Source organism: Lycorma delicatula, chromosome 5 (assembly GCF_047948215.1).
Source record: "Lycorma delicatula isolate Av1 chromosome 5, ASM4794821v1, whole genome shotgun sequence".
Lineage (NCBI taxonomy): Eukaryota > Metazoa > Arthropoda > Insecta > Hemiptera > Fulgoridae > Lycorma > Lycorma delicatula.
In genome coordinates, this window is record NC_134459.1 from 2,048,086 (window position 1) to 2,075,345 (window position 27,260).

General features: G+C 29.6%; 1 protein-coding gene across 9 annotated transcripts in view; it reads right to left on the bottom strand.

Annotated features, from left to right (window-relative positions):
* The window catches only part of fbl (pantothenate kinase 3 fbl), a 171,368-nt gene that overhangs the window by 43,334 nt on the left and 100,774 nt on the right, over positions 1-27,260 (bottom strand). For 7 of the 9 annotated variants that reach the window (XM_075365509.1, XM_075365507.1, XM_075365508.1 and 4 more), the window contains one exon: positions 13,366-13,477. In XM_075365509.1, the coding sequence (XP_075221624.1) occupies positions 13,366-13,477 (112 nt within the window). Of the gene's footprint in view, positions 1-4,213; positions 4,344-7,544; positions 7,597-13,365; positions 13,478-27,260 lie in introns of those variants that run through there. The other 2 variants (XM_075365516.1, XM_075365517.1) reach the window with 2 other exon arrangements.

Below are 27,260 nucleotides of genomic sequence, written 5' to 3' on the forward strand. Positions count from 1 at the left end.
TACTATGTATCACTGAGCACTCAAGTCCCCTCTCACCATCCGCAAGGTCTCATGATTCATAGAAGGAGAAATGAACTATAAACCGTTCTATCAGATTTCTACAAGCTACTGTTAAGGCAGGCATTGAACATTTGTTTTTCTGAGTAGAAGGCAGAGTTTTAATAGCCTTTATAAGCATGATGTTAAAGTTTAATGCTATCAGTTCCTCAGTTATGTCTGGCTACAATTAGCTAGTAAGTTCATATAAACAGTACATTCTATGGAAAACTTGGGATACAACACATCTACAAGGACACTGCCATTTTCTCAAAGAATAGTTGGAGCTACTTAGAGATTCCAATTAAATACAGCTGCACCACATATTATGGATTAACTTATGCTTTAGTTCTCAGTAAATTTAAATAACATAGAAAAGGGATTTTCTATGTCAACATCTCTACAGTAAACATGGATAATACTCAGTGTGGTCAAAATTAAGCTTTTAAAAATCCATATTACAACTTGTTTACGAGTAGTTTCCATGATGAATTCATTTACTTTCAGGCACAGTTGGATATTGCATCCATTTGGGCCAATAGGTAAAATTTGTCTAACTATAGTAATATAATACTATATAATAAAAACTTGTGTGCAAAAACTAATGCTAATTTTGGTTTATAGATCTTACCACACTATATATGATAATAAGCTGTCTTTTATCAGGAAATGTTTCAATTAACTTTTTTCACTACATTTAAAGAAATCCTGCAATAATATATAAGAACACAGTAAACAGAATAAGTTTGAATTTACTGAAAAATAAAGCAGAATGAAAGAATCTGAGTCAGTGAGTGAGTAATCATATGTAATTTAACACTGCATAGATGGCAGTATAAATGATAATTCAGAATAGGTGAATTATAATAACTTTAAAAAAAAATTGTATAAGAGATTGTTAGAAGTTCAACTTTTGAACTATACTGGTTTTACTGACTGCAGATAATATATATTATAAACATAATATAAATAATAATATTTTATATCATAAAAAAAACTACAGATGAAGTTCATCCCAAAATTGGACAATACCAATGAGGATTTAGAAAAGGTAGATAATGTCAAGAACAAATTCTAAGTCTAAAATTAATAATTAAAACTCATATGTTACAAAACAGACCAATATTCATCTCATTTATAGATTTTCTAAAAGCATATGACTCAGTGGATAGAGAAACATTAATAAATGTGTGGAAGCATATGTAGTTGATCCCAAGACATTTAACCTTTTATAACTTACTCTTATGGGTACAATTTCAAAGTTAAATTCTGGGGAGATATTACCAAACCATTCCAAATCAAAACAGGATTAAGACAGGGAAATAGTCGTATCACCCATATTTTTCAATACTGAATTAGATAAAATATGAAAGCATTCTGGGAGAAGAATAACAAACGAGTAAGATTGAGCACCAAAAAAACAGGGATAACAGATAAAGTTTTAGCATTTGCTGATGGTTTAGCTTTACTAGCACGATCAGAAGAAGCAATAGTCCAAATTGAAAATTGTAAAACTGTAATTGAAACAGGCTTTACAAATTTCCTTTTTGAAAACAGAAATCATGACAAACATTAAAAGCTTCAACAAAAAAATAATCCATACCAAATTTGTAAATGTTAGAACTAAACATTTTAAATATTTAGAGAAAATAATCAGTTATAATGGAAAAACTCTTTCAAAAGTAAACTAGCAAAGTTAGAAAAATTAGCATTTTTAACTAAAATTATTAATAACAAAAAACTTATCCATCAATGTTAAAATTATGCACAACAACATAGTAATTAAACCTGTCATTCATTATGGTACGGAAACAATTTACTTTACTGACCTAAAAAAGATCAAAGTACTTATAAGTTAAGATCAATAAATAAATATATCAAAATATCCATATGCTAGAAGTAGATTGTAGATAAAGATGATTAAGATTTCTTGGATATATGATGAGGATGAATAATAAATCTAGAGTGAACAAATAGATCTTCGATAAAATTGAAAATACAAAAATCAACAGGCTTACGTCAAACAAATGAAAATAGAAATGTAAAAATTTAATCTAACTCCGGAAAGCTTTTCAAAAAAGAATTTAGAAAGTTCTTGTATAATCTGAATGTACCTGTGGAACAGAAAAAGCCCGGTGGTAGGAAGTGGACTGAAGAAAAAAGGTGAAATCAGAACAGATGAAGAAATTCTGGGAAGAAAAACAGAAGTTAAAAAGTGATATTTGTGTGATTCTTTGATGATCTATTAAAAAAAATATATATCAAATCGATTAAATATCTTCATAAATACAATAAATATCTACATAATATGTGTAAGAATTTATATAAACCATTTATTTTTTTAAACTGTTCTTAGTGTATGTAATTAACGAAAAAGCCACTCACTGAATATTTGACTAAAAAAAATTGCTACAAAACTAAAAAACAGCTAACAGAGAGAGTCATACTTAGTATGTAATAATGACATCAGAATGAAAAGTTAATTGCTTACATAGCTAGGTAGTTCCTTGTGCTGTTTGTCATAACAACATAACATGTAAAGAATCATCAAAATATTTCTTCTGAAATAAATACCATAAATGCATGCCATCGTGTAGATAATTTTAGTATTCATTGTATAATCTTATATTGATAAAGAACAAACTTCTATTTTTGGATAAGTTAACAAGATGCATCACAAGTCCAACCGTACAAAATAATGTTTGATTGAATGTTTGATTAATAAAAAATTTCTCTGACAAAGAAAGAGAAATGCACATAAAAAACAGAAACTTAGTTCACTACTGAGAATAGATAAAATAAAATATTTTTTTAATGAAAATCATGCACGGGGATAAAATCAAAATATAGTAAATAAAACAGAAGATTTCACTACTAATAAAATCAAACATAAATCTAAAAGATTTCTTTTAATCCAACCTAATAAAATTTACTTTATACAGCATAAAACTAAGCAAACGTGTTGAAAAAAATGAACAAGCATCTTTTACAAAATGATATCTTAAGTCTCTTTACTTTCTCAAAAATATGTTAATTAGTCAAAATTTTGGGTAACCAGTTTTTTGCACTTCTAATTAGAAGTCTTGTGTGCCCAAAATGCTAAATAGAACTTGGACAATTCTTCATATATGGATGTCTGTGTGTTGATGCCTCTTTTGCACCTCTCTGGAAGCGGTGAATGTGTAATTATGAAACTTAATATGGTGACTTGTGCATTCAACGCATCAACAATATTAAATTTTTTTTAAAACTCTTTAAAGAAACATAGCAAATCTCTTTCATCCAACGATTATTACCTCAAGACAGGTGTACATTTCTGTGAACAATTTTCTGGGAAAATTTGAAGACATAATAGGAGTATAAAAAATTTATTTAAATCAGTTTAATTCCACCTCACCACTAAAAAGGGAAGAACAAAAGATGGTACGGCTGACCGATGGCTGATGATCCATTTAGAAGCCATGATTAATATCTTGACCTAGGTGTGCGGCATTTATCAGAACACTTTTAAAGATTTCTAGAAGTACAATAGTACAAGTAATCTGATATACTGTCCTCAACCCTCTCCCTCATCTTAAAAAGTTTAATCAAAATTTTCAGCGTTTTCCATATCTCAACATTTTAAAGAAGAAATAAATATAAAGAGCAATGCGTGTAAAAAATGATGAAATTAATAAAAAATTCCTGCAGGTGTAAAAAAATTTAACTGAAAGTGAAAAATGTAACTAACCTCCTAACTAAAGATTACCAAGTTTCACCATAATTTTCTCCTTGCAGGATTTAAAAGAAAGAAGGAAATATCTAGTACGGCATGCTATTAATAAAAAGACAATTCATTTAACGACTGTCACCATTACATTTGTTTTCAAAAAAATGTTATAACTACATTCACATATAACAAATGTACATAAGAAACTATAACACATGTTATAAAACAGAAATCAATTGAAATATACTTAATATTTTTTTCACACAATTTAAATAAAATAATTAGTATTATAAAAAATAAACATTAATAAATCATAACTACATGATTTTACATAATGCAGTATTTTTTTTTACAACCATAGAAAATAACAAAGCACATAACAAAATATTAACATTTTTTTTTTATTTTTACAAAAGAAGATAGAAGGATTTATAATTTATACACATGTTCATAAAGCTATCTACTCACTGGAGTTACTGAAGATTTTTGTATTGTTAATGAAAAATAACAATATAATTCACGGCATGAGATATTCTTTTAAGCACAGGGAGACTATTTCCATAAAATAGTTTATAATTAATACTATTGCTGATATGGTTAATATAAGTGTAAGTAAAAACAATAATTAATGATAACGGTAAGAAAATTATGATAATCTATAAAAAAAATTATAATAATCTAAAGACACATGATAATTACTCCAAATGTTTTAAGTGCACAGGGAAACTATTTCCATAAAATAATTTATAAAAAATACTATTGCTGATATGGTTAATATAAGTCTAAGTAAAAACAATAATTAATGATAACGGTAAGAAAATTATGATAATCTATAAAAAATTATAATTATCTAAAAACACATGATAATTACTTCAAATGTTTAAAGTAAAGCTGATATGCAGTCTATAAACAATTAAACTGAATAGTACTAAAACAATTATTTTTATTTTATATTCAAGGTATAATAATAAGTTACGGACATAATAATAATAATAATAAGTTACGGATAATGTACATATGTATTTATAACCCTACATAAAGTTACTTTTGATACCTATTGTAGGCTGCTTGTGGAATTGTAAACAAAAAAATTTTTTTTTTAATTTTTAGGGTCTTTTATATTAGTTGCTGATTTTATTTTCATCAGAATTTATCAGCTGATTTTAGTTATCAGTGTGTTTCTAGTCATATCACTTGTTTAGCATCAACAGATTTTCATAACCCTCATAACTGAACTAAAAATCTCATGTATTTTATCAATAACTAGTTTTCCTTTTTGAACCCACAGTATATATAAATACTTATTATTTTTTATTAATGTTGTTATTAATAAACTTCATTTATGAAATAGTTTATTTAAAAAATTTGAATCCTTAATTGAACAAAGTTAAAAAGCCTTCAAAGAATTGCATAACTTTCCTGGCATTTCTGGCTGCTGAGGTCTTCAACCTTGACAGATTACTGAAGAGGAGAAAAATTAAAGTATGTAAATATGTAAAAAAAATTATTCTACTCTCTGAGTAAAATTTTTGGATATGAGAACCACAGTAACCAATCTATACCGCCCTCTTAAATAACTGAAACCAAAATTTAAATGGCATGAATGACTGGTATTCATAAGTAATCATACAAAATTTCATAAAAGTTTGTTAATCTGATCTGAGGATATCAAGCAAAATGATAACTGATGAAAAAAAAAAATTAGGCTTATCTTCTAAATCTAAATAAATTTGTACAAATATGTAATGTAATGTAATGGAATCATCTCATTAAAACAAAAATGTGATTTTTAAGTCCATAAATAACAAAAAAAAAAGAAAAAAAAGATTTTTTGTCCACAATCCTTTATGGGGATTAAAATAATACATAACATTATTAGGAAATGTATTAACTACCTAAGGGAATTAAATTATGTAAAAACGTTAACCTATCCTTCGAGTAAAATTTTGAAATATGGAACCTAAAAAGGTCAGTTAGGTCCTTGCATAACTGACCAAATTAAATGGCATTAATGCCACATATATATGGAAATCACTGAACCAAATTCATCCAAATTGTTCCACCAAATCTGAAAATGCCAAGCAAAAAGAGGCCCTACATACATATAAATATACCAATATGCATACATCCTTCCAAAATTTTTCAATACTAAATTTTGTTTACTACTTTGAGTTACTAGTTAGTTTTAACAGCAGCAGCAGCAGAAGAAGGAGGAGGAGGAGAAGAAGGAGGAAGAAGTTTCTTGGCCAGCCTGGCACGAAGCCTGCTAGTGCCAGGAGGCTTAGCGGTATAGATGGAGCGGGACAAGCATGTCACTGGTGGAAGACGACTGACACTGCAGGGGTCTGGGAGCCACCACTATAGCCAGATACTGTAGTGGGGACCCAATTGTCGCTGAAGGAAAACTTGGCTCGATTCCAATGAAGTCATCTTTGCTGGAGACCAGCTTCTGTACCAGACAACCCTTCTCAGGCCTACCTTGCAAAATAAACAAATGACCCTTTTGACAAGATACATCACACATTCTACTTTACTTAAAGACTTATGATGTACATAATTTTAAAATACTGAATCTCAATTTTCCTCGATTTTTCAAAATTTAACAGTGGTCATTACATCGTGATAAAAATAACCAAAGTTTATATAAACTTGACCACTCTGTCCTGTGTAAGACAATAAACAGCATCCTTACAATTTGATATTTCTACGACATCCAGAAAATACCAAGGAGTAGAATTGTGGAAAGTGAAGGCTGTGATGGAGGGATAAATGTCCACAGCTGAAACCACCTCCAAGTTGTTGGCCTTTTTTTAAGGCAAATGACAAAACCTGCTAATTAAGCAAAAAATTATTTAAGAATAAATGTTGAATATTTGAGCGAGTTGAAATACATATTTGGTATTCTTCAGGTATTATATTTAATACTTTCAGCTAAAGGGTTTTCTAAATGCAGATGCTTTTTTTAACTCGTATGTAGCATCAAAAGCACCATCACAGTCCCAATAAAACATGCAATTAAGATTAAAGGGAATAGAATCTAAAGTTAAAGAAATTTTTTATTTTCCAAAGTTACGTACAGGAGGATCAAATGTCATGTATAATTTAATGTAGTACATTGAAATCATAAATAATTTTTTTACAGAACAGAAAATGAATTTGTCAAATTATCATTAATAGAATACAATAACATTTTGAAACATATCCTTTAACATTTGGGTAATCATCTGACCATCAGCATTTTGTAAATGTTCAAATAAACAATCCTTGATCTGTCTACAGTCATCATTACTAATATTTCCAACCCTGAACAGTTTACGTGAACATATACGAAATATTGTAGATAATATCTCGCCAAATGATGCTGGATGTGTTTTCAAATACCAATAAATGATTTCACCTATGCAGAGATTACTGATTTATGTCATGCTGAACCTAATAATTACAATTTAATAATCACTATTAATCAATTCTGAAAATAAGTTATGTATGATACCAACAGACTTCATTAAAATAGTAAGTTCATAATCTTTTCTCCATCAAGAAAACTAGCTTTTTTCTAGAAAATAAACATTTTTAGGAAGAAAGCATCACTAAATGATTTAGTTATAGTGTAAGGAATACAATTTTAAAAAAAAAATGCTTCACAACTGATTGTAAGTAGAAAGCTTATTAGTTTATAAATAATAATGTATAAAACTGTTATTTTGATTTTTTGACAATAAAAAAGCAACTGTTGCAGTGTTATATAATACAATAAATAGTTGTAAGTTACACATGACAATAAAACAATATATTTTACCTTAATTTTTTTTTATAATTCAGATGAATAATGAGCAAAACGACTGATTATCCTAAATGAAACATACATGCAAGTAAATCAATAACATAATAAAACTGAAAGAAATTAACAATTAAAATAAGTAAAATAAAAATGCCCTAGATAGTTAGCACTTCAGTAAAAACTAAACAAGTAATGAAAACATTAACAAATCTGTTATAAATATCATATAAATAGGTGTACTTTAATGGATAACAAATTTTTAAAGAAAAAACCTATACAATTTTAAAGGAAATGTAAAAAAAAACACCTTAAACTTTAAAAAACTACTGCCTATCTTAGAGTAATAACAAAAATAATCAATCATAAGTATAATAAAAAATCCAATGTAAAGAGGAGGAGATTCTTATCATCATCACTTAGTAAAAGATGATGTTAACAAGAAAAATGTATATTTACTTTGATCTGATTGAATGTCAACCACATAATCTTAAACAAAATCTCTTCAATTAAACAATATGAAGTAGTAACTTCATTAATCTGCTTTAATCAAAATATAAAAAATTTAACATAAATGAATACAGCTAACATTAACAAATTTTAAATACATATGAAATATGTAGCAATACTTCAACATTAGACACACTTCATTTTATTAAGTACATATTTTCAATCCACTCATTTTACTTAAAATCATTACAACCAAAATCACTGGTAGAATATAAATGTATTTTTTTAAAAATGACAAACTATATACGTTTAAAAATTTATATGTGCACATTTTTATTTTCTTGTACAAAGTAAAAGAATTATTATGATTGTGAAAAATTTCAGTTTTCAGATTTCAACGGAAATATCCATTTGACTAGTTTTGGCGTGATATCTGTATGTATGTGTGTATGTACGTACTTATCCAAAATATTAGAATTTTCAATTTTTTCTTAACTGCAGTAATAAGCTCTCATTGAGAACTTTTCAATGATATATCATGTGGTACTTCTTTTCATCGGTTCCAGGGTTATAGTCAAATTAAATTTTAATTAATGAAATATTTGGATCTTATAAGGGGAAGGCACATCGGTTAGAATCACACTTCATCTCCCTTTTTTTTATTTATTTAAATATATTGATTTATTAATAATTATTAGCATCAATTGTAAATAATTCAATTATAACAATAAAAAAAAATACGGAAAAATATCAGAGATTATTAATGATATAAAATAGGTGTACAAGTAAGTCATGTGGTGTCCACAGCAGATTTGGTGAAACATCTGATGATTATTCATTTTTGTTTTCATTTTATTGATGGTTACATCATAATTTACAAAAACATAATATTAGATAGATATAAGAGAATTACATCTATTCAAATAGTAATAAAGGGACTTTTACTCTATTCTAATATTTAAGGTATGATTGTTGAATTAAGAATTGTATAAATATTTGATGTTAACAAAAACGAATATTTTAGCGATTGTGTAACTGTCCACTTTATTAGAGTTGGAGGATCGTATCTCACTTTCAAATGAAATAAGTTTAAATGAAGTGCAGTAAAAATGTGTATATGTGATTTAATAGGCGTACAAGGAAATCATGTGGTGTCCACATCTGATTTCTCTGCAAATTAAAAATAGCATGCAGGCAGAATTTGAATGCAGGATCTTCTGGAAGAAAGTCTTAGATGACATCACTCCACTTTTAATAATATTAAAATTTATATGAGGGAAATTTTTGATCTAATTATAAAAGAAAATTTTTGTTTCAAAATAAGGTAAAAAAATAATAATAGTAATAAGAACTTACTTTACATTTTCTAGTTTTACTGAAGACTACATGTAAATTTTCAAGTGAATTAAATAATAATACAATATATATATATATATATATATATATATATATATATGTGTGTGTGTGTGTGTGTGTGTGGTTAATTTCTGTAGATTCTGTATCACTATTGAAAAAAATATCAAACAGAAGAATCTACACGTGGGTGGGTGTATTTATATTCTCTTAAAATAAACAACCTAATGCAGAATATTGGGATAAGACATATCTTACCTTACTTTTACTGTGCAAGTACTATCCCGGGATCCCACATTCTCAGACATGGTTTAAATAAAATAATTAAATAAATAATTTTATTTCAATCACGACTAGAGATAGGATTATATGCATTTGCATATGAAGCCCATTCTCACCAGCGATTCCATATATTTTCCTTAAAATCAGATGCTGCTCCCTGTATGATCAAGGCAGCCAAAGCCCTCCAAGTATTTTATCACAATTTGATTCATGTGACATGCTTTGCTCATGGAGTACATCGACTTGCTGAAGAAGTACGATCCATGTTTGGGAATGTAAATAAACTGATTTCATCAACAAAGAAAGTCTCTCTTAAGGCACCTGCTCACAATAAGGCCTATAAAGAAAAACTGCCAAATGTGTCTTTATCTCCTGAACCAGTGGTTACTCGATGGGGAACATAGATTGAAGCTGTAATGTTTTACAATGAACATCGTAAACACTTTTGACATTTTACAATGGACATCAAAGGTGAAGTAAACGACTTCGATAGGGCAGAGTATTGGGCAGTTTGTCAGCCCAAGGGAAGTATTTAACCATTCTAGTACAAAAAAAAAAACACAGCTGTGATTAGTACTCATTTATCACACATACCTACTACTATTAAAAAGCTTGAAACTCAGGGTTTGGTGTTGTCTGAATCTATTCAGTTAATGAATAAAATCCGCATTGCCAGAGGTATTCTCATGCAAACTTAAATAAAAATTTGAAAACATTTTTAACAATAACCTAGGCTTTGAACCTTTGTGTCAAATTGATAGTTTTATTAATGGGATGGGTGAACTTTTGCCAGAAACAATAAGTGCTAACATAGCACCCAAACTCAAACACTGCCCTGATACCTCAGTGGATGTGGAGCAACCTTTTCAACTTGCAGCATTCTGCAAAAGTACTTTCATGGTAAAATTAAGGTAAGATATGTCTTATCTCAATATTTTGTAATAGGTGGTTTACTTCAATAGATTTAATTATAATTTAAGATTACAAAGGAATAATATGAATCTTAAAAAGATTAATTTCAGTAAAATATACATATACACACACACACACACACACACACACACACACACACACACACATATATATATACACTAACAGAGTTAATTTTGATAGATGTCACCTAATTAAAAAAAAAAAGAAAAAAAAGGAAATCTTAAAAGGATAAGTAGAATCCACTGTAATGAATTATAGGAGATGATAAAGATACTGATGATCATTTTGGACTAGGTCAGATTCATCACTGTTATAATTTCAGTTATAATTATTATTAAAACTTTACAAGTTTGATACAGAACAAGTAATTCAATATCAAAATATTTTTTAAGTTAATAAATAGAATTTAATAAATATTAATAATGAATTAAATTAGTGACAAATAAAATTTATGATACTTTTTGATTGGTAGATTTAAAAAACATAGCATAGCAAGATGAAAACAAATTCCATTCCAAAAGTTACTTTTTTAAATTAAACAAAAGCAATCAAACAGATATAAATCAGAGTAAAAAAATTAGTTGTTTAACCTAAATTGAAATATGAAATATATTTTTTAATGTTGCATTAGTAATTAATGTAATACTAGAAAATACAATAGTAAAAGTCAGTTTCCAAACTCACTAGATAATTTAAAAATTAACCAATGACATTCAGAATTATTTGAAACCAATTTAAAAAATGGTATTTAATATACTTTTTAAAAAATTGTACAATAAATATATTTATGACTAAAAATGAAAAAAAATTCCAACAAAGAAAAAAATAAATTCCCTACTTCTCAGTAACTAAAAATTAAACTACTCAATGAGGTAAAAAAAAGAGATAATATAAAAACCAGCAGGAATGAATTAAGAATTTACAGTTATGTTTAACAGATTTGCACTGATGCGGTCAGCAGTTTAGAAGATGAACCGCACACTAAACATCCAATTCAGATAATAACATCACAAATCATTGAAAACAATTTATATAATTTTGAAAGATGATTAAATAAAGGTGCATTGTGGACATCTCAAATATACATGCACACAACTAAAATGAACATCTGCATATGAAAAATCTACAATCAAGATAAGTGTCATATTGTTAACAATAAAAAAAAACAAAAAAAAAAAAAAACAATAATATGACCACTTCTTAACAGCATTGTTTAAACTTAATTCAAATGAATATTTGCATCGATTTATAGGAGTTCATGAAACATGGATTCAAACCCCCTTAACATCAGAAATTAAAGAATTGCATTTTCCTGATTAAAGAAAAAATAATTTGTACTTAATTTTGCGATTAAATTAAAAACGTTTTTTTCATGATAAAGGAAAAAATCATTGTATAAAAATAATATACAATAACAATAATTATTGGATCGATGAACAATGAAATCTACCAAAAATTACCATCTGACAAAGAAAAAAATATATAAGTTCATACAGCAGTAATTAGACAAAGTTCATGAATTATTCTACAAATCGCTTTCAAATTCATCGTGTTCTACTGATTTCAAAGTATAGTCTTTTTGTTTCTAAATATAAAAAAAAGTCTGGCTGGAAAGAGATATGCATCAAATAATACAGAAACTGTTTATCAGTTTCTGTATTATACATTAGGTGTATTAAAAGTTTCTGACAAGTGGTATTTCTGATAAGCTACAGCATTGGATTAGTATAAATGGAACAAATGTATCGAGTTAAAAAGTTGAAAAGTAAAAAAGATTTCGAGAAAAAACACAAATTATCATTTCATTCTACTCCAGAAAATTATCAAATGCCCTTTGCATATAGCATTCCAACACAAAAATGTGAATGAGAGGAAGCTGCAATATAAGAATGAATATAGTCTTTGCGCAGCATAAGAATCTATAAAATCACTGAATATCATTGGTCTATCAGACTAAACAAACAGATTTATTTAACAAAAAATAAAAATAAAATATCTGATCTCCTTGATGGAATGGTAGCATCTCAGCTTTCATCTGGAGGTCCCAGGTTCAAATCCTGGTCAGGCATGATATTCTCCATATGCCACATACATGTAAAATGTCACGGCAGGTAGAAATGGAATTTCATTTTTACTTCCATTTCCATATTTCCACACACGTTTCAAACTTCTGTGATGAATTAATTCATCAACCAAAAAAAATTCTTAAGACAATGCACAGAAACAAAAATATACAAACAAGGTGTTACAAAATTCAGAAACTGAACCGTTAGGCAAAGTTAATGAATATTAAAATTTCAACAAAATATTTTCAATAATCTAAATAAAAAACAAAACATCAAACGTTGTTGTTACCTATTTGGTTATGAAACATGATGTGTTTTCCATTTCAGAAAAGCCTTATCAGTAAAAAAAAAAAAAAAAAAAAAAAAACTTTTATATACATATATAATCTGTCGGTCAAAATGGATCTGTCTTTTCTGAAAAAGCACAACATCTGTCATGGACATAACAAAATGTATATACAATGTACATAAGCGTTTTTAGTTGAACATTTTTTAACATTAATAATATTATCTAATTATAATACCTTTTTGAAGAAGTTTAAGGACACTGTTTTATAATTAAATAAGTAACAGCAAATGATTTTTTTTTATATAGTTAAAAATAATTGTACTTTTTAATACTGTCGTGCTTTTTATAAATTCATTTTAAATAAAAACTTTAAAATAAAACTAAATGAAATGAAAACATTTTTTAAAACTTTATATAAAAAATATTTTATATACAATATTTTTGATACAAAAAAAATATGTATACTCACATGGTAAATCAGTAGAATCAAATTTAAAATGATGAGCTCCATTAATAGAATTGCTATTATTAGTAGCCATGCCAGTTGATGGCATGCAATCTTTACAACTGTGTGGTCCCATCTGTAACATAAAGTTAAAACTTTACAACACTTTTTATAGCAAATAAAAACAATAAAAGTAATAAAAAGTCAAGGAATAAGGAATCAATCGATGTAAATATAAATATGCTGAAACCAAATCATACTGGTATACCTAAAGTATAAGAGGTAAAATCTTTCATCGCTTACAAAATAATTCATCGATTATAGTGGAAATTGAGCCAAACATTTTTTTAATAATTTCCTAGATGCAATACAAATCTTACAAACAAAGAAAAACTAAAATTAATCCTTAATTATAATTAATTAAAATTTAATTTTAATTAAATGTAAATTAAGATTAATTTTAGTGGAAAGAACTAAACGTAAATTAAAGTTGTTAAATGAATATAGGAAAGCATTACACTTGTACCTGAGCGGAGATAGTTGCCATAGAAGTCATTAAATTATAAAAAGAATAATTTTAAAAGTAATTCACAATGTCCCTTGACTCAAGAGAGAAACACAGCAAGATAACAGAAATAAATAATTAAACATATGTAAGGCTCAAAATTTTAATCCAAGTTAAGTTTGGCATTTTACAGACAGTAAAACTTTCCATACTGTTTTTTCAAACAATCTCTGAGATGGAACGGAAGCATCCTTGTCTTTCACCTTAAGGTTATGGATTCATCAAAGGTGTGGTATTTTCATTGAAAATTTCCACAGTGCATTCTCTCCGATAGGTTAGTGTCATGAAAGGGAATTCAGCCACAAAAAAATTCCATTTAACTACCTCCAAAAAACTGGGAATAATGGACATAAAAATTTCTAGCTTCATAAATCTTACACTATATTCTCCAACACAAACTTTCTAGATTTCTGTGGTAAACCAAATCATCTAAAAAAAAGAGATTATAATATTAAAAAAAAGAAAAATAAATTTTTGAGTTTTTACAAGGAATTTGAGCTCATTTACTGAACTTTAAAGCAATTTAGTATCATTGCTGTTTATAAAAAAAAACTACTCTTAACATAATTGAAAAAAGAACATGTTTCTAATATGTGACTTTTGTGACAGTTACAAATTGTAATAGCAGTTGTATAATTATATAAATATATTTAAATATCTTCCAATTTTAGATTGAATAGTTGGAAGATATTAGTCATTGTACTTGACTTCACTCTTAATTACTGATAACTTACAATCTGTTATGTTAAACAATTCAATTTTATTACGACGATATTCCAAACATCAAAATATTTCATATCATAATGACAAAAATCAGTAGCCGGGTAAATGTTCACCATCGGAACAGTAATTAGCAATCAAAATTTATAATTATCATGGCAGACAAAAGTCTATTTTATTATATAATGATACAGAGTTTGTATCTCTATTTGTCCAGAGTAATACCAAAAACGACTGAGTCATAATAAAAAAAATCCCTACTGCTGTAAAGTTTCCTCCTTTGTAGTGCTGTAGACTACATAGAAATTAGAGAACCCAATTTCACCTCCAATCTCCCCAATTTCACCTCCTTCATGGCAATTAATAATATATAAAAAACAAATAAATGTATTGTTAGAAAACATTTTATCACACCCTATTAAATAGTAACTGGTTATATAGAGCTAAAAGCATACAATCATTAGGTTAATAAGATTTTAAACTTGTATAACTCCCATCAGACCCCCCCCCCCCCAAACTAATCCAATAACAATTTGAAATACATTGTTGGTTTTCAAAATGCATTCTACCTTCAGAAAAAACTTAAATGTGATACAAGAAAAGGAAAGCTTCAGGCTACTTGCTCCCTTCAGATCCTAAATTAACAAAAATTTAAATATGTGGTTATTTAAATTTTTTTTTTTTAAACATAAATTTTACCTTAAAAAAAATTAAGTCATTCAAGAGAAGAAAGACTTTTCCTAAGGACTCATGCCCCTGCGCCCTTAGACCGCAAGTAACAACAATTTAAACATTACTAAAATATTGGTTACATTCTTTTTAAAAATGTGTTTTACCTTTATAAAAGATTTAAAAATATAAAATATGTTTAATATATGATATAATGTTTTTAAATCCTATTCCCATGAATATGACCTTTTAACCTATGTTTAAATTGATAGTATCAGATTTTTTATTATTTGTAATGGTTTAACGTTTTCTTATCAATAACACCATTATCAGCTTTAATAACATTTCCACATAAAGTAGCTATAAATAGTGTAAAGTATCTATAAATAACAGATAAAAATGGAAATCTCTGTCTTTACTGATATCACTTCTGAATAATGAATCTATTTTTAATGAAAATTTCTGGATCTTTTCATAAATCTGATGAATCTTCTTGATTCAAAAACCTGGTGTAGCATTTTAAAAATATGCTACAGATACTTTCTTAATTGCACATGATTTTTTTTTTTTTTATTATCTTCTGAATTAAATTTTATTTTAATAATAAGATTTTACAACATGTTGCAATACATTTAACATTTTTCCTTTAACAGGTGGTATACTTCTACATTGCCTACAACAAAGAGTATGCATTCATAGGCCTATAACACAGCTGCTATCATAATTACATCAACAAGACTACTAAATATTTTATTTAAACATTAATTCTGTAATAAAAGGAAGTAAACAATCAAATGAAATGTTAAGACAAGCAACAGGAACATCATAAAAATGAAATAATAAAAAAGTTCTAAGAAAAAAGCAATTTTAGCACTCAGATTAATAGTAGAAGAAAGATTAAAGAAAAACAAACCAACATACTTGGCATTTATAGACCTAGAAAAGGCATTCGATAATGTAGACTGGAATAAAATGTTGTGCATTTTAAAAAATTAGGGTTCAAGTACAGAAATAGAAGAACGATTGCTAGCATAGCATTTACAGGAACCAAATAGCAACAGTAATAATTGAAGAACATAAGAAAGAAGCCGTAATAAGAAAGGGAGTCCGACAAGGATGTTCCCTATCCCTCTTACATTTTAATCTTTACATAAAACTAGCAGTTAATGATGTTAAAGAATAATTTAGATCCGGTGTAACAGTACAAGGTGAAAAGATGCCACGATTTGCTGATGATATAGTAATTCTAGCTTACAGTAAAAAGGATTTAAAAGAAACAATGAATGGCATGGATGAAGTCCTACACAAGAACTACCGCATGAAAATAAACAAAACTCAATGCAAGTAATGAAATGTAGTAGAAATAACGAATATGGACCACTGAATGTAAAAATAGGAAGAGATAAGATTACGGAGGTAGAAGAATTTTGTTATTTAGGAAATAGAATTACTAAAGATGGATGAAGCAGGAGCAACAAAAATGCCAAATAGCATAGGCGAAATGAGCCTTCAGTCAGAAATATAATTTCTTTATATAAAAAATTAATTTAAACATCAGGAAAACATTTTTGAAAGTATATGTTTGGAACGTAGCTTTATATGCAAGTGAAACTAGGACCATATGCAAGGATCAGAGTACCTGAGAAGAAAAGATTAGAAGCTTTTGAAATGCGATGCTATAGGAGAATGGTAAAAATCAGATCGGTGGATAAAGTGACAAATGAAGAGGTATTGCAGAAAATTGATAAAGAAAGAAGCATTTGGAAAAATGTAGTTAAAAGAAGAGACAAGAGTTATACGTCAAACATTAAGGCATCCTGAAATAGTCGCTTTAATATTGGAGGGGCAGGTAGAAGGGAAAGGTTTTGCAGGCAGGTAACATTTGGACTACGTAAAACAAATTGTTAGGGATGTAGGATGTAGGGGGTGTACTGAATTGGAACGACTAGCACTAGATAGGGAATCTTGGAGAGCTGCATCAAACCAGTCAAATGAGTGAAGACAAAAAAAAAGAAAAAAGTAATGATTTTAAATTTTGTTTAATTTTGTAAAATTATTAAGCTATTTCTCCAGTCGCATTCATATATTTTATTTTTTAATATGTTTTCTTTTGATTTTTCTACATAGCAATTTAAAATTCTTCTTTTGACAATTAAAAAAAAAATTATTAAGTTAAACCGTGGATTTAAAAAAAAAAGTTATTTAATTTAATTATCCTTTAAGTAGACTACAGGTACTACAATCGGACATAGTCACCGACTTTGATGTGAGATGTATATTGTAGCGGAGGAATAATTCCAAGCCTTACCAGAATTTGAGTCCAGAATGAATTAAAGGTCAGATGCTATCATTCCACCGCTAATATCGATAAAACACTCACAATCAAATGTACTGAATGATTTTTATTTTATAGGCAAAGTTCTTTTAGTAACCTCTTGGAAATTTCTTACAGTTAACATCGGCGGAAAGAGTCTTAAACAAAATAATACATATTAATATAGACAATTAATTTTTGAAAATATGTATTTTTTTGTTTCAAGCAATTATCATTCATTGATTTTACGGCTTCAAGGGATTTTCATTCATCGATTTTATTGTTTCACGATAAACATAAGTATCCTGAACATCACATGATAATCCATTAAGTTTTACGCAAAACTTTAAAAAGGTTAGTTGAAAACTTAAAAAATAAATATTCTAGCATCGAATGCAGCCTTAGATCACACTGAAAATAGTTTATTATAATTTTTCTACATTTTGTTTTTTATTACTATCAAGATGATGGTTTCTCACCGTTTACATTTCTTGTAAGTAATTATTTATTCTAACAGGTGACATTTTCTTACAGACCAACCTACGTATAAAATAAAACTTTTTTTTTAATTCCCTAATGTGAACATTGCAATCTATTCAACTAGTGAATAATAAACAACCTCCTCCTCACGGCCCAATGATTTGAATATACATATAACATATAAACGAGGTGAAGTCTTCTACAGACTCAGGCCGACCATTGCCTGAGGCGGGTGGTTAATTGAACCCCGACCACCAAAATATACCAACATTTTTTTAAGTTTACCGGAACGTGAGTGTAGTGTATTCCTAGATTTGTGTCTGTATGACTTGACTTATACCATTATTTTGACACCGTGTCTGATACCGGTAAGACTGATAATAGCGCAAGATTACCGATATTTATTCCGAAAAAGCTCTCAAGCCGTGCGGAAAAACAAATTTTAAACGCTTACAAAAGCGAATTACAGAGTAATCCGACGGCGTTAATTTTGGATGTCGTTAATAAACTCTTAACATGAGCGGAAGTTGTGCTGCTTCACTGTACAATGTGATTCGCGAGTATGAATGTACCGATGAATTACGGTTTCCTAAAAAAAAAACAAAACCTTGCAGATCAATTGAAGAAAAAGTTGACGATTTCGATAAAAACGCGATTCGTAAAAAAATATGCGAATTTTATTTATTGAGAAACGATTTATCGATGTGTTACCTCCTCTGCAAGATGTCTCTGACAACACCCCTTATCTTACATGTAAAAAGGAAAGAATTCCATCCGCGTCTTGGAAAAAGAATGCATCAAAATGCTTCAAAAGGAGAGACTTTTGAAGAGATTGAACCTAAGGTCCGACTATTGCAAAGGGTTTCGGGTATTTAAAGTAATTTTAACGCGTATAAAATTGATGAGTTAGCAAGATCTAGTGATAGAACCGTGCTTCGATTACCTCCCTATCATCGTGTACTCGACCCGATCGAGTTAATTCGGGGACAAATCAAAAGTTACGTAGCGTAAGAAAATACTGCTTTTAAGATCTGATGTTAAAAAATTATACTTAAAAGCCATCGATAACACAGGCCAACAGAAATGAAAAACTACATAAAACATGGAACGAATACTGTCGGACCAAATTATTGGGAATCCCATAATATAATAGAAAACAAAATCGAGTCTCCCGTTTTATCTTTTAATACTGACAGCGCTATGGATTTATCGCATTCAAATGACAAAAACCGAATTGAATTTATTATTTGTTTGACGATTTCACAACTCTTAAAATTCAAATAAAACGACTTAATTTATTTAAATTTAAAATGCGTATAATAATTAAAATATAGTAGAATGTGGTTATTGAGTATTAACGTCGCGTAGTTTATTTTATGCGCATCAGGATTTACAGGAGATGCTTATGAATCGGCCGCCTGAACACTCATACGTGCAGTTTGTTTACTTCGACTCTATATAAGCTAACTGAATAATATATACGTTCATTTTCGTCATAATTGACGGTAGTAATTTTTTAAGGTGTTTCACCATCGGCTGTTGTTTATTTATGACATAAAGTGCGTTTTGTGTTTAGAATACTGTTTTTGTTGTGTTTGTGATTTCAGAAATGTCTGAAACCGAACGAGAAAGTGTAATTCCAAGCCGGCTAATCCTCACGAGGAGATTCTTCAAGTCTCGACGACTCTTCATCCTCTTCCGGGGATGAAGAGTCGCGAGCAAGTGCTTCCGGTTCTTCGCAGGCTGGAAAGAATAAATCGTTCGATTAATCGTCGAGAAGTTTTCTAAAGGTAATAGGAGGGCTGGAGGTTCAATCGCGTTAGGGACGTTTGAAGAGAAGTACGACTTCTCGATTCAATTTTTGGACGACCTAAGAAGTACTAAGGGCTAATGTGCGAGGTAAGATTCTCCCTAAGATCAGGGAACTCAACCGTTGTTGAGGCCTTGGCTCAAGGTTATGAAAATCGGCTACTAAGCCTGAGGCGGGAGATAGTTTCCGACCCACCCACGGATCCACAGCGAGGGTTGCTTCAGCGTAAACGGTACGCAAAGGTGTTGAAGGAGAGGCGGGAGGCTAGTCTGTTCCGTAGCAGCCAGAGGTTGTGTTCGTCAATCTAAAGGAAGGGGGCAACTACTAAAACAACTAGGAAATGAAGGATGAGTTTCAGGAGTTTTAATCGACATAGGAGGCAGTACCTGTGAATTTGTAATATTATAGAGACGAACAAGAGTTCAGTTGTCATTGACGAAAACAAAACAGCGAGTCATCTCCAACTCCTTTAAAGTCGGAAAGTCCGATATGAAAGTCGACCCTAAAGGTAAGAGGCGTCTTAAAGTGATTGTCTATGACATAGATCGACGGCTGTCTGAGGAAGAATTAATGGCTCTCATTAGGAAGCAAAAAATACTCAGATGAAAAGTTAATAATACAAAGATAAAAATTATTGTTCAAAAATTAATACAAGAGTGCGGTTATTAAAAAAAATTCTTTTAATAAAAATACTTTTTTTGTGTAAGTTCAGGCTTTAATTTTTTTACATAAGCGGTTCGCATCTTAAACGATAACGCATTATTAAAAAAATAAATATATATGTACATATAAATCAAGATATGCATAAAAATAAAATAATGAACATTAATTGTTCATTATTTTTATTTTTAAGGTTTTTAAAAATAATAAGCTAATAAAAATATTAATCCACATCTGCTCCTCTATTAAATTATAAACCCTACGTACATTTATTATCCGACGCACTGTACGAGAAAAATTTACGCTTTTTAATTTTAGATTTTAGAATTTAATTTTTTTATTCTTTAATTAAACGAGAAGGATTAATGAATTTTTTATTTTTGTTCTGCAGATTGATTTTTCCGCTGTTTTTGTGCAGTATTCTATAATTTGAGTGTAAGTAGGTTATTAGTTTTTCTCGGTGAATAAAGTGACGTCAATTCGTGTAATATCCGGCATATATTTGAACCGACCGCGCTAATTTTTCATAAATTTACTGGATTTATATTAAATTAAAAAGAAGTGTTAAGCGGTGCAAACACCATAACTTTAGTAACTAGAGAATTTTTTTTAAATTTCTTTATACGAAGTACAAGTACGCATTGTAATCGCGAAAAATCTGGGTTTTCAGATTTCAACGAAAATATCCATTTTGACTAGTCTCGGTGTGACGTCTGTACGTTCGTACGTTCGTACGTATGTAAGTATAGCTTGTCCAAGCCGAATTGGCACAAATCAGATGAACAGCATAGCTGTATATCCTGCCGCGTAACGAGCACGGGTTTATAATACTATTTGATTAAAGACAGTATTTATACGGTACGACTATTGTTTATTCCGATCGCTAAACAAATTCACGTTTTATACTTATTTAATCTGGAGTTTATATATTATTAAATTAATAATTTATTTCTTTATTAGCTACCGAAATAGATACGTTATGGGATATTATGCAGACTAATCGGCTGTTAACGATTAGCGTTCACGCCAAAGTAAATTTATTTATAGTCGACCGTACGCTAGCCTAGGCAGTGCGTCGTACATAAGAAAACTTTATTTATTCAAGTTTGTGAAAATAATAGCCGAACGATGTGTCATTCTAAACGTGGAAATTTGTCGTACAAAGTTTGCAGAACTCTCAGTCGAGGACTACATAAAATGTTGCGAACACGTTAAAAAAATAAACATCGGTATCGCAAGTCGCAAGGACCTCTAGAACAACTAATCGAACAAGTCATCGTCAATTTGGGAAGCGAGAATTCAACAGAATCGTCAGAAGAGAAAAAGTAGGGAAGCGCTACATATTTGGCGACTTTGTAATTTTTACTCTAGTTATTTGTATTACGCTAGTGCTAGTTACAAAATTCATTATAAAGTAAGGTGTAAAAGTTCTTCTGAAAAAAGGATCGTCGAGCTAGTAAAAACAAGAAATACCTACATTTCAAGGTAATAATTATATTTAATTTTTTTTTTACTTAAGCATTAAAAAATACGTCGGTTAAATATTTACGTATTGTTTTATTCGGTTATGAATTTATTTGTTTTTTTATAATATAAGATTAAATATAATTTAAAAATTACGATGCGAGTTTGTTAATCGATTAGAATAAACATCAGTATAAAAAATACTAAAAAAAAAAATTATACTGTAAATTAGTATAATTTTTGTTTTTTGTTTTTACGATCTTACTTTAAATTTTAGCTAAATTAAATAAAAAAAATAAATTTTAAAAATGCTTTGAGAGGGGAGCCTGTAGCAAAGCCAGAGATGAGCGACGATAATTTAATTTTATATAAGTATAAATGACAACAATATATTCAAACTTTTTCGTGCGGGTAAAAATTTAATAAAAAATACACGCAAAATCAATAGGAAAAAAATTATTTTTTGCGATTAGGATCCCTAGATTATTAAGATCTGCTAAAATCTGTTACTTGAAGAATATCAGTAATTACAATGCTTTCTCTTTTATAAAAACCGGTCTGAGAATTCAGGGGACGGTTCCCCGCATCAAAATAAACAAAAAACTTACATCGACATACGTCTAGAAACGCTTACTTTAAGGGCTATCTGCCATTTTTTATTTTTAAAATAACGGTTAATCATATCAAGGGCATACGGCCACCGTTTGAAACGGATCGAGAGATCACGTTCGTTATTTTTATAAAAATAAACCGCTAGGTACCCTAGTAATATATGAAGTTTCAGCTCGATACGATTAACCGTTCTGGAGGAAAAACATTTTACGTTAAAAATACAAAACGGCGGAGAGCCCGGTAAACTAAGGGTTTCCGGACATGTTGATATAAATCTTTTTCTTTATTTCACTGCGGGGTACCATCCCCCGAATTCTTGAAACGGTTTTATAAACGCTCGGCATAAATAAGAAAATGTATATAAATAAACATAATAATCCTTCAAAATTTAATATAAATGTGTAACGTTAACTTACGATCTAAACCGACCGATACAAACACTGAAATAATCGGAAAAAACAGTTCTTATAAAGCAGAGAACCGACAGAAACACTAAGTTTTATGAAAATAGGAATCGAGTAAAATTACAAAAATTATTTATTCTAAATGCGGTTTAAAAGTGCGTACTATTTAAGATTAAGATAAAAGGTTTTTTCTCTTTTTAGGTTTTCTATCGCTTATTTATTAATTTTTTAAAGATTACTTTCATTAAATAATTACGATAATTATAATAATAATATTTTGGGTTAATATAAATACGTAAAGAAGATTACATTTAATTTCTAAATACGTCAATATATATAATTTTTTTTTTGTAGGACTGTAATAAACTTTTTTTCAGCTGCAAACAAATAAAAAATGTCAGCGTTACGAACATTTTTTAATTAATAAATTATAACTTAAAAAACAACACAAATCGCTCAAAAGATGATAATGTATTTTTCTTTTAAAACCGTATTATCCGACTAATAAAGAAAAATTAAAAATAATAATCACCATTACAAGAGCTGCATAAACATAAACGTAATTAAGAAGTTCAAGGATAAAGACTTTATCTTTGAAACGACATACGAACAAACAATCTATTAAAAACAAATTAACTCGAGGAAACCATATCTTCAACCGTTACTTAACACCGACTAACATTAGAGTATTTTATATAATTATTAGTCGTGTGATATCTTAATCGGTTAAAGAACAAGTAAAACCAGAATTAAGATGCAAAATATATATATATATATACATCTTTAATGATTAATAATAATAATAATAATAATAAGCAGTGGCTGTTTTCCTTATTCATCTGTGTAAAAAAGAATTGTGTGTCAAAATAAATACAAAACACCAACATCAGAACTGTTTAATGTAGAATGTCTCTTTGCATTAAGAAAATAATATAATTAGAAATTTCATTTTAACTAAATTATATAAACACTTGCATAATGTAAATTTTAGTTATGAAATACGTATTCTTAAAGGCACTGAACTTTATTTATTTATTTTTTAAGATTTTATCTTAAAAAATAAAGTAATATTAAGTAATATTACTTAAAATAACTTAATTATAATTGTTTGATCGTAGATGAAGTCGAGGACTTTGAATGGCCTAATATAAAGCATTTAAAAATACTACTTCATTGTATTTTGGTTGTTTTGAAAAAAAAACCCATTATTTTAACGATTTTATTTATAGATTTATCTTTACTTTTAATGAAACTTAAACATCCGATTAAGAATCGATGTGGAGATAGGATTTAGTTAAAAATATTTTAAAAATTCAACGTTATAAACATTACAATAACAAATGGAAACAAAACTACCATTGAATGTTTTGGATTTTATTCACTTTTGGTGTCTTCTTCGGCGACTAATAAATGCTGAAGTCGTTCGGTTAGCAGATTTATAACTTCGCAAACGGAATTTTATGTAATGGATTAGAATTGTTTACGTTCATTTAATATATGGTGCTGTGTAATTATATTTCATAAACCAAAAAGCACCTTTAGCGAAAAAGAGACAAGCGTAACAAGATGTGCTGAACTGAACAGACACGATTCAAATCCAAAATATTTTTCAACACCATTCTAAACGTATATATATATGCAAAACAAATTGTTAGGGATGTAGGATGTAGGGGGTGTACTGAAATGAAACGACTAGCACTAGATAGGGAATCTTGGAGAGCTGCATCAAACCAGTCAAATGACTCAAAACAAAAAAAAAACATATATATATATATGTAATTAATTATGTATAATTATATATATAAAAATGTTAAGTTCGTTTGTGTACGGCTTCAAAAACTCAAATGTTCTGCACCGATTGAGCTCAAATTTTAGCACAATATATAACCTGCATCAAAGATTGTTTTCATCTATTTTTAATTTGGAAATGTAAACAAAGGAAAACCAATCACAGCATTGCAAAATGGCCGCTGTCAAACACAACGACCGATCACAAAGAGCCTGTATGGCCGTTGCCAATGTAAACAAAATCACAACTGATTAAGTAACAAATTTCTTTGAATTATATTTAACAGCTAAAACATCTGTATAAGAAAAAAAAAAACCAAAACAAAAAGAAACGCCACCAAGAAGGATGACTTACAGTAAATAAATTAAAACACCCGACTTTCTTGTAGCCCAGATAGACTTAAGACTATGCAAACAAAAAAAGTCGAAATAACCAAATACACAGAAAATAATATCCCTACATAATGACCAAAAAATCCTTTGTTAGGTTAAATATTCACTTTTGTCTGAATTTACAGAAGGCATTTACAACGAAGCATTGATAAATATTGAAGACAAGTGCTTAGCTAATGCTAATAAAGTTCTTAGTCGATTGGGAATGCCAGCACCCGCCCGAGCTGCGACTGCTTCATTTGATGTGGATTTACGCCGTGAACAGAGTTACAACATCGGTGATCTTCAGTCATATGTCCGATAAAACATTCCCAAATTAACGCGTGAACAGAAAGGCATTTACGATCGCATAACGCAAATGATAAATGACGGAGTTGGAGGGGGAGACCTTCTTCTTGGATGCGCCAGGAGGAACTGGAAAAACATTCCTCATTAGATTGATTCTAGCAACGGTTCGATCAAAAAATGACACAACCTTAGCTCTTGCTTCGTCTGGAATAGCTGCGACATTGTTACCAGGTGGAAGGACTGCGCATTCAGCTCTGAAGTTGGTATTAAACATGCAAATCATCGAGACTCCCGCGTGCAATATTTCCAAAGCATCCTGTATGGGAAAAGTATTACAAAAATGTAAACTCATTGTTTGGGATGAATGCACGATAGCACATAAAAAATCGCATAAAGCTCTTGATCGATCGTTACGAAATTTGCGTGGAAACGTTCAACCGTTCGAGAATGCTTTGATATTGCTCGCAGGAGATTTTAGGCAAACGTTGCCTGTAATTTCTCGATCGTCACCAGCAGACCAGACGAAATAAATGCTTGCCTGAAATATTCAACACTGTGGCGACACGTACGTACATTGCAGTCTACGAATATGCGTGTCCAGTTGCAGAATGAGCCATCAGCTGAGGTATTCTCACGACAGTTACCGGACACTGGAAACGGACAGCTGCCAGTCGATGAGACGTCTAGACGAATATCATTTCCCGATAATTTTTGTAATTTAGTAACATCGAAAGAAGAACCGATCGAAAAAGTATTTCCTGATATTCAAATTAATCATAGAAATCACGATCGGCTCGGTGAACGAGCTATCCTTGCCGCAAAGAATAAAGATGTCTATCGACTTAATAATGTTATTCAATCCGGCATTCAAAGCGAGGAAATTACATATAAGTCGATAGACACCGTTGTGGAAGCACATGAAGTAGTTAATTATCCGACGGAATTTTTAAACTCACTTGATGTGCCAGGGATGCCACCACACATATTAAAATTGAAAATAGGTGTGCCAATTATCCTGTTGCGGAATATTAATCGGCCAAAACTCTGCAACGGCACGCGACTTGCAGTTAAGAAATTGACGAATAACGTAGTGGAAGCAACGATTTTAACGGGGCCTTTCAATGGTGAAGATGTCCTCATTCCTCGAATACCCGTGATCCCGACCGATACACCATTTCAATTTAAAAGATTGCAATTCCCAATTCGATCGGCATTTGCAATCACAATCGATAAAGCGCATGGTCAATCTTTAGAAATGTGCGGTTTAGATTTAGATGCGGATTGCTTCTCACATGGACAACTGTATGTGCGTGTTCCCGAGTCGGCAAACCAGATAGCCTTTATATCTACGCAGACAGTGGAAAAACAAAAAATATTGTATATCCACAAGTATTGCAAAATTAAACTTCTGTGAAACGTATGCGTTGTTTTGTTTCTCATTTCTCATCCATGCAACCACAATGTGCCACAGCAAAGCGTGGCACATTGTACAGCTAGTATATATATATATATATATATATAGTTCCAAGAGACTGCCAAGAATAACAGTAGCTGATGTAGGGGTGAAAATAGACATCGATTAATGAATACAGTAATAAATGAAAAATATACATAATATATAATAGATAAATAACACACAACCGCAACCGACATAAACCAAAAAAGTTAAATGTTGAAAATTTACTTACAATTTATACCGGGGTTGAAAGAATTTGTAAAGAATTTAGGGGAAAGAGATGAATAATATTTGGA